General features: G+C 43.1%; 1 protein-coding gene across 1 annotated transcript in view; it reads right to left on the bottom strand.

Annotated features, from left to right (window-relative positions):
- MTHFD1L (methylenetetrahydrofolate dehydrogenase (NADP+ dependent) 1-like) overlaps window positions 1–5,694 on the bottom strand; it is a 268,081-nt gene extending 262,387 nt beyond the window's left edge. The window contains exon 1 of the mRNA XM_011988735.1: window positions 5,579–5,694. Coding sequence (XP_011844125.1) covers window positions 5,579–5,694 — 116 coding nt within the window. The remainder of the gene's footprint in view (window positions 1–5,578) is intronic.
- Window positions 5,695–9,909: the final 4,215 nt, after the last annotated feature.

The following is a 9,909-nucleotide window of genomic DNA, read 5'->3' as shown; positions in this document are numbered from 1 at the left end:
AGCAGTGGTTTGTAGTTTTCCTTGAAGAGGTCCTTCACATCCCTTGTAAGTTGGATTCCTAGGTATTTTATTCTCTTTGAAGCAATTGTGAATGGCAGTTCACTCGTGATTTGACTCTCTGTTTGTCTGTTATCAGTGTATAGGAATGCTTGTGATTTTTGCACATTGATTTTGTATCCTGAGACTTTGCTGAAGTTGCTTATCAGCTGAAAAGCCTTCCTTTAAGAGGTCCCCAGGAGAAACATCCTTAAGGAAGAGCTAAGTGTTGGTTTAAAAAAGAAATGAGTTGGCCGGATGCGGTGGCTCATGCCTGTAACCCCAGTATGTTGGGAGGCCGAAGTGGCCAGATCACAAGGTCAGATTGAGACCATCCTGGCCAACATGGTGAAACCTCGTCTCTACTAAAAAATTAGCCAGGCGTGGTGGCACGTGCCTGTATTCCCAGCTACTTGGGAGGCTGAGGCAGGAGAATTGCTTGAACCAGGGAGTTGGAGGTTGCAGTGAGCTGAGACTGCACCACTGCACTCCAGCCTGGTGACAGAGGGAGACACTATCACAAAAAAAAAAAAAAAAAATGAATTGAGGGTGTAGAGTTGTTCAATATGGAACTTAAAGTGATCCAGAGCCTGCAGAGAGATGTGGGAAGAACAGCAGCAGTGAGAAGGTGGGTCAGGAGAGAGAACGCAGGGTGGAAGACTAGCCAGGAAGGATGGTCAGAGGAGCAGCAACCTAGGGTAATGGTGTGAAGCCTGGTGGTTTATGTGGCCCCTAAAATGCCAAGGACACAGACCCAGCAAATACTGGAAGTCTACAAAGGTAGACAGGGCACTTGGATAAAACAAGGGTCAACACAGTTTGCACTTCTATGGGATTTTGTTCTGTGAAAGGGCTGTATATAACACAGTAACCCCCAAATGCAGAAGGAGCCTGGAAACCAAAGGAGGCAGAGAAATCCAATGTGTGGGTTTTGGGTGATTTATTAAGGTAACTTACAAACAGAAATGTGGTCTTGGGCAGCTACAAGATAGGTAGGTCTCTGCACCACAATCCCCCAGACCCAGGGCTTATATCTTGGGGAAAATTATACGTGCTTTGGAAGGAATGTGTAGGTGGCTACCAGCGTCACAGCCTATGATTTCTGTAACAGTAACCAGGGTTGTTTTGAAGGAAACTTACAGTGAATGAGTGTTTCCACATAAATAATAATACATCAACTCAACATTTTGGAGGCATTCCCAGACTCAGGATTAGTCAGTGGATTGGTATTTAAAATAAAGTCACTCTTGTCCCCACCAAGAGTTTTCCTCTTCAATGAATGAGGAAGCCTTGTGTAGCAAGCAAAAGTTCCTCTTCAACCTTTCCCCTTTAATTCACACATGTTATTGATATCTTTTCTCAAAACTGTTTCTTATTTTATGGTAATAACTCTGTTAAGCCTTATGTAGCAAATGTAACAGAATAAGCCTACTCTGACTTCAGTATCTATGTTAAACATGCTCACAGACACGTAGTACATTCTATGTCCTTGTACCTCAGTCAAAACATTCGTGCTGGACGTGCCCAGGCATGTCCCAGCTTGCAGCCTACACTCCTCTCTTATTTGGGAATATTATTACTTTTCTAAGTCCTTTCATAAGCAACTTCCTTTTTTTCCTTCGTTCCTCACTGCCTTTACCTATTTAAAAAATTTAGAATGTTAGCCAATCGGGTTTTAGTTTACATTGTGAGGTCTGGCTCCAGCCAATGGAGTCAGGACACAGCAATAGGGACCTCAGGTGTAAGGCAAAAATAGTCTAGTATCTTTTTTACTTTGTGAGTACTCCCAGCAGGATTGCTGACAGGCACCAACCTTTCTGCAAAGAGTAAAAATCGCCTTGTTTAGGAAACTGTTTGTCTAATTGTGAATTCCTCTCTGTGACAGTAGGGAATAAGCATTTATTTCCAACACTTTGGGTCTCCCAGCAAGTGTGTCCGGAATTGGTGGGTTCTTGGTCTCACTGACTTCAAGAATGAAGCTGCGGCCCCTCGCGGTGAGTGTTACAGTTCTCAAAGATGGTATGTCCGGAGTTTGTTCCTTCTGATGTTCGGACGTTTCTGGAGTTTCTTCCTCCTGGTGGGTTTGTGGTCTTGCTGGCTTCAGGAATGAAGCTACAGACCTTCATTGTGTTATAGCTCATAAAGGTGGTGCAGACCCAAAGAGTGAGCAGCAGCAAGGTTTATTGTGAAGAGCAAAAGAACGAAGCCTCCACAGCAGGGAAAGGGACCCATGCAAGTTGCCACGTCTGGTGCTGGTGACCAACTTTTAGTCTCTTATTTGGCCCCGCCCATGTCCTATGGATTGGTTCATTTTACAGAGCACTGATTGGTTCATTTTACAGAGTGCTGACTGGTCCATTTTACAGAGCGCTGAGCGCTGATTGGTCCGTTTTTACAGTGTACTGATTGGTACATTTACAATCCTTTAGCTAGACAGAGTGCTGATTGGTGCATTTACAATCCTTTAGCTAGACAGAAAAGTTCTCCAAGTCCCCTACCTGATTAGCTAGACACAGAGTGCTGATTGGTGCATTTACAATCCTTTAGCTAGACAGAAAAGTTCTCCAAGTCCCCACCCGACCCAGAAGCCCAGCTGGCTTCACCTCTCACTGGCACTCACGAGGAAAAGAGAGGAAGCAAGAAAGAGAGGGAGACCTGCTGTTGTGGCCATCTTCACACTTCCCCGTGACCAAAGGGAATGGGCTCAGGCCTGGCCAGCCCCAGAGAGGGGCCGTCATAGCGCAGCGGCGGGCTGAAGGGCTCCTCGCAAGCAACGTGCGCAGCCCAGCTCCCGGCCAGCGCCTCAGCGCCTCTCTCTTCACACTTCCCCGTGACCAGAGGGAATGGGCTCAGGCCTGGCCAGCCCCAGAGAGGGGCCGTCATAGTGCAGCGGCGGGCTGAAGGGCTCCTGGAGCGCAGCCAGAGCAGACGCCGAGGCCGGGGAGGCGCCGAGAGCGAGCCAGGGCTGCTAGCACGTTGTCACCTCTCAGAAGGACTACCTGAGCCATGTAGTTTGCTGGCTTGGGGAGAAGCTCGGGTTTGATGCAGCTTTTTCCGAAGCTCCCAGGGAGTGCAGTCTGAGCTTGGTTTCTGATTGTTTAGGTGGGAAAGCGTGGCCCCGGAAGCTGCAAGCCTGGTCCCTAGGAGTATCGGTAGCATACACACCAACAATGCTTGGCAAAATCTGTCTTATTATTAATAACAACCAGTGTATGGTACTACAGGTGAGGCATGCATGGAGACATTTGATACATAAATCTTTAACAGCAGCTGAATTTATTCTTTTAAATTCCCGGAAGTCTAATTACTGGCTCAAAGAGGATGAATTTTTAATATTACTGGTTCCTATTGCTAAATTCATTTATAATATTCTATACCAATGTATATTCTCATTCAATTGGGTTTAACAGTCTTTCTCCATCCTTAATCATATTGCGTAAAAATTAAAAAAAAATTTCTTTGTCACAAAATTAGCATGGTTTTGAGACTATTCTTTAGGGGTTTCCTGATTTTGTATTTCTTAATGTCTTGTATTATTCTCTTACCCCAGACTATCAATTCACGTACATTTATAGAGCATACAGTGTTGGAAGATAGAAATAGTGTCTCCCCTTAGGGCAGAAGGCAGATTTGTTTGCCTCCGTAGAATAAAGATAATGTCTCCCTCCAGGGGCGAAGGTTTGGCAGATTTGCTAGTAGCTTCTTTTAAGTTTGGGGATTTCTGAGCTCAGGGGTCCTCTGCTGTGGAATGAACCACTGTGTGTACAACAACCCCCTGGGCTGCTCTGAGACTAGAGCGGCCAGGGGAAGCAATGCATATGTAAAGTTCGTACTGCTGGCTGTGCTGTAATCCTGTCCTTCATCTCTTACCCTGGAGTCTTGTGTCTTCTGCCAGTGTTTATGAAACTGATGCAGGTTACCTTGTTAGCTTGCAAGCTGGGTAAAATCTCACAGTTCTTGGCAATCATTTCTGAGCTGGGTTTTGAGGACTCAGCAGGTTTCCCTTTGGATAGTAGGGGAAGGGTATTGCAGGCAGAGGGAGCAGCTCCTATTCATATAAAGGCAGAGACAGATTGTGGAGGGCTTTGTGGAGGATTTTTTTTTTTTCCCTTTGGGATGGAGTCTCGCTTTGTTGCCCAAGCTGGAGTGCACTGGCGTGATCTCTGCTTACTGCAACCTCTGCCTCCTCAGTTCAAGAGATTCTCTTGCCTCAGCCTCCTGAATAGCTGGGATTCCTGGTGTGCACCACCAAGTCTGGCGAATTTTTGTATTTTTAGTAGAGATGGGTTTTCACCATGTTGGCCAGGCTGGTCTCGAACTCCTGACCTTAAGTGATCTGCCTGCCTCTGTCCCCTAAGGTGCTGGGATTACGGGTGTGAACCACCGCGCTTGGCCCTGGAGGATTTTATTCTGTGTTTAAAATACAGAATAAAAGACAGGAAGTGGGGAAGACCGTGGCAAGACAACCAGTTAGGACACTGTTACGGTAGTCCAACAAAAAGACTGCAAACTAGAGGAGGAGCCTCTGAGGAAGAAAGGAGTCGTACATGGGGAAAAATGACATCAGTTTCGGACAACTCAGGTAGAGATGTCCTGCAGGAAAAATCTTCAATCCTCCTGGCACTCAAGAGGGGAGTTTGAGCCTAGAGATGGTGTTTTGGGAAACAGAGTATAATATAGTAGTGAATTCAGGTGAATTCATAATATTAAAGGAGAATGGAGTGGAGATGATTTAGTATCACAAACCTGAAGCCTCTGGAGGCTTCTAGAGGACAGGCACATAATACAGTATTAACTAGGAAAGTGGACCAAGTGTAAAACTTGCTCCAAAGCAGCAATACGTTCTACAGACTTTTGTGACTTATGTTTATTTTACCTTAAGAGGAGAGATTTCTTATTTTCTACCTAAAGCGTCTGTATTCAAGTGTACCACGGCTGCTTTAAATTTGTTGACCAAGTCCATAATGAAACACAAAGGAACCATTTCCCCCAAAGGTCAAAGCAAGTGTCCGCCTTTTAGGGTGACTTTCACCTTTAGATCCCCTCCTTAGATCTCACAGCATTGGCCTCACCAGAATCCAGATCCACACATACCACATTTTTTTTTTTTTTAAGAGGTGGAAATTTGGATTTTATGCTTAAGCCTTTCAAATTATACAAGCCTAGGGCCAGGCATGGTGGTTCATGCCTGTAATCCCAGCACTTTGGAAGGCTGAGGGGGGGTGGATCACTTGAGCCCAGGAGTTTGAGACCAGTCTGGGCAACATGGTGAAACCCTGTCTTTACTAAAAACACAAAAATTAGCCAGGCGTGATGGCACGTGCCTGTAGTCCCAGCTATTTGGGAGGCTGAGGCAAGAGAATTGCTTGAGCCCGGAATGTGGAGGTTGCAGTGAGCTGAGATTGCGCCACTGCACTCCAGGCTGGGCAACAGTGCGAGACTGTCTCCAAATAAATAAAATTGCACAAGCCAGATTGAGCCCCTGGGCCAGCAGTTTGCAGCCTCTGGTTTAACTGTGCTCTAGTAGAAGGAATCGGCTTACTCCGTGGTCTTGATGGTTCCATGAGAACTATGTGGAGAGGCATACATTGCTATATAAACAGGAGGGCAAACTGGGGGCTTGTATTTGCGCCTTAGAGCAGATGATTTGATCACCATCCAAGCCCTGTTGTTTTATATTGAGCTGAATAAACATGGTTTTGGAACCAATGAGGTGGAACTGCCTGTCTTTCTTTCCTATTGTATGATGCATGTGAATAAGCCATTGTCAGGAAAATAAGACTCTTTTTCGTAGATACATAAAGTGGACTTTTCTCCGTGGGTGTGTACTACAGTTGTAAAGTCAGCAAGTGTGTTTTTTGGCACCTAAAATCTCAGCATTCTGGGCCTTTTCCTTCCACCTTATCTGACTTCAACCCCACATCACGTGCTAGGGTGCTCTGTGCTCTCATCACATCATCAAAAGCAGTTACCAGGACAGGCACTGGTCTACATGGAATTTTGAGGAGAGTCTGATAACCCCACCCTCCTGTGCCCATATAGATGCTTAGCCTAAAAGGTTACTGGAAATCTGCAGAGTAAATGTCTCTGGAATTCTATCAGCCATGAGATGGGAAAGGTGCAGAGTCTTTCCAAAACGCCACCTCCCCTGACCTAACTAATAGGAGCGCTAGAGAAAGTTGATGATACTGGATTTCTGAGTGTGCTGTGAATTTTTTTAAAGCAACTTATTTGCTGTTGTTACTTCCCTCCTTTGTGTATCTGGTTTGAATATGTTTTTCACATGCTTTGGGCTCAGATGAGTTTTTAACTCTGTTCAATGATTAAAATGTATGGGGCACTACAAGTTGCCCAGCAGTGTGCGGAGCTGGTAAAGCCATTTCTACCTCAGCCGGTCAAAGCAGACAATGGTTGCATGTGCTAAATTTTAGAATATTATTTCTTTTCAAGATGGAGTCTTGCTCTTGTTGCCCAGGATGGAGTGCAATGGTGAGATTTCGGCTCACTGCAACCTCCACTTTCTGGGTTCAAGCAATTCTCTTGCCTCAGCCTCCCAAGTAGCTGGCATTACAGGCGCCTACCACCATGCCCAGCTAATTTTTCTATTGTTAGTAGAAATGGGGTTTCCCCATGTTGGTCAGGCTGGTCTCGAACTCCTGACCTCAGGTGATCCACCTGCCTTGCCTCCCAAAGTGTTGGGATTACAGGCGTGAGCCACCGTGCCTGGCCTAGAATATTCTATCAAAAATGAATTTTTGATCTTCTGTTAAACAGCTTTCAAATATGCTATACACCAGACATTCCAAATTTTATTACTTTACAGTTATATAGGTTGTGCAATCATATTTTGCATTTAAGCTTTTTAATACAGCATAATTTCCACAGCATCTCTGTGGAATAAGCATATATATATATATATATATATATATATATATATATATATATATATATATATATATATATATATATAATTTTGTTAAACAAAAACATTGGGAAAAAAGGGTAGGCATGATAGCTCATGCCTATAATCCCTGCAGTTTGGGAGGCCAAGGCTGGAGGATCACTTGAGGCCAGGAACTCAAGACCAGCCTGGGTAAGTGAGACCATATCTCTTTAAAAAAACACCAACAAGGCTGGGCATGGTGGCTTATGCCTGTAATCCCAGAACTTTGGGAGGCTGAGGCGGGAGGGTCACCTGGGGTCAGGAGTTCAAGACCAGCCTGGCTAACATGGTGAAACCCCGTCTCTACTAGTAGTACAAAAATTAGCCGGGCATGGTGGCACACACCTGTAATCCCAGCTACTCAGGAGGCTGAGGTAGGAGAATTGCTTGAACCCAAGGAGACAGAGGTTTCAGTGAGACCCTGTCTCAAAAAAAAAAAAAAAAAAAGAATTGAGTGCAGTTATCACAATCCATCCGGATAGAGAAAGTTATACAGCATTAGAGGATCTCAGAGTTCTTGAAGTAGTAACATTTGCTCTTTCAAACAGAGATTTTTTTATTGTTTTTACATCAAATGAAACTTGAGACAAATGTTATCAAGTATTCATGTTCAACAGCTGTATTTATAGCTCATTATAAGCCTGCTCATTAAAATTTTTATTTAAGGACTGAATTTATGTTTATCATTTGCACAGGGCGTGGTTCTTCTCCTGTCATTTGTTTCTCTAAACTGAACTTGGAGCGAACCCATCCATTTTCCACCTCAAAGTGGAACAGGAAGGTAAGGCAGATCTGAGGGCTCCTCAATGTGAGGTTGGAAACTCTTCTCTCTAAAATACACTGAAAGCTGAAGGCTGTTTCTTCAGTGTGAGGAAAGTCAGGTAATCCACATTTTCATTATAATGGGGTAGAGCTTTTTGCTTATATTTGGAAAGAGTTGCTTTGGAAAGTGTCTGTAATTATCAACTTATAGCAGTATATTTCTGTTCCCTGTAAACTTTCTATGAAAGAAAATTAACATGAAGTTATATGAAAAAAACCTCAATTTGTGCCAAAAACTTCTATAGTAATTTTTTTTTTTTTTTGAGACAGAGTCTGTGTTGCCCAGGCCAGAGCACAATGACATGATCTCAGCTCACTTCAACCTCTGCCTCCCTAGTTCAAGTGATTCTCGTGCCTCAGCCACCTGAGTAGCTGGGATTACAGGCATGCACCACCATCCATTTTTAGTGGAGACAGGGTTTCACCATGTTGGCCAGGCTGGTCTCAAACTCCTGGCCTCAAGTGATCCACCCACCTCGGCCTCCCAAAGTGCTAGGATTACAGGTGTGAGCCACTGCGCCTGGCTATATTAATTCTTTGATTCAATAATAAAACAGTTAAAAGAATGTCTTCTGCTACTTACTGCGAATTTTTTAAAAAGGTAATTTAGCAACTGATCTAATTTAGCTGTCTCTCAAGAAAACAAAAACAATCCTAGACACCAAATTCACTGTTTCAAAAGTAATCCAAAGATGTTGAAAATGGTCTATCATGGGCCACTGAGACATAGTTAGATCATTGTGACCCTGAGCCAATTTCTCCATGGTTCACAAGGCAAGGTAAAGTATTATAGCTAAATGTAGTTTGGAAACATCTTGATGTTCTAAAACACATTAACTCACGCTATAAATTACTTTGTACTTTACAAACTTTATTAAATAATGGGCGTTACTAACTTTCATTATCTTATATACAGTATTTAAACTATGTTTTCCTAGATGCATTTTTTTTTTCCCCACAAAGAATAGAGCAGGTGAAAAGTAAACTTATATAAAAAAAAAATTGAACCTGCAGTGCAGGAAACTAGTAAGAACTTGACATACTTTAAAGTACATATAACTTTTCCCCGTTATATACATCCCCACCCCACCTCTAAAACAAACTATTTTAAACAAAAACAATTGATAACTTTCAGGAAAAAAATACAAACATGATTATATATATACACACAGCTCTCAAAACCTGTGTCCTGGCCAACAGAAATGATCTATAAATCTACATTTGTCCTAAAACCTAAAGCCATGTAGACATTTTATACAGTAAGATACCCACTTATGTGCAGTGAGGTGTATTCCTATGGGTGACATCAAAGTCATGCAACAAGACACTGGCGTGAAGAAGTAATTTCTGAGAGTCAGACAGAGCAGTAATATGAACTATATAGAATCGGATAATACTAACCAAAAAGCGAAAATGCGAAACAGCTTTCCTGGGACAAGAGTCAGGTAATTTTGCTCATAGGTACTACAAATGCACTTACACACACCTCTAAGAACATACTTTCTTGGCCGGGTGCAGTGGCTCATGCCTGTAATCCCAGCAATTTGGGAGGCCGAGGCGGATGGATCATGAGGTCACGAGTTTGAGACCAGCCTGGCCAACATGATGAAACCCCGTCTCTACTAACACCACAAAAATTAGCCAGGTGTGGTGGTGGGCACCTGTAATCCCAGCTACTCAAGAGGCTGAGGCAGGAGAATCACTGGAACCGGGGAGGTGGAGGTTGCAGTGAGCCAAGATTGCACTCCAGCTTGGGCAAAGAGTGAGACTTGGTCTCAAGAAACAAACAAAACAAACAAACAAACAAAAAAACTTTCTTGTGGTGCTTATTTTTGATGATTATTTCATCTTGAAAACTCATATCATGTTCAAATAAAGACAATAAAGAAGGAATGTTTCCAGACCATGCTATTCAATGTGGACTTTCCTTTATAAGCTATAAGAAGAATACTTTGGAGAAGCAAGAAACTTGGGTTATTTTTTGTTATTTAAAAAGAAAATCAAATGCCTTAGGTACCTATTTGTAAGATAAAAACGCTCATATTTTATGTTTTACAGTTAAGAAAAAGAGGCATAGGACTTACAAAGAGAAAGAATTATGTCACTTA

Source organism: Mandrillus leucophaeus, unplaced genomic scaffold (genome assembly GCF_000951045.1).
Source record: "Mandrillus leucophaeus isolate KB7577 unplaced genomic scaffold, Mleu.le_1.0 Scaffold337, whole genome shotgun sequence".
In the NCBI taxonomy this organism is placed as follows: domain Eukaryota; kingdom Metazoa; phylum Chordata; class Mammalia; order Primates; family Cercopithecidae; genus Mandrillus; species Mandrillus leucophaeus.
This window is presented reverse-complemented; position numbering and strand designations above follow the sequence as displayed.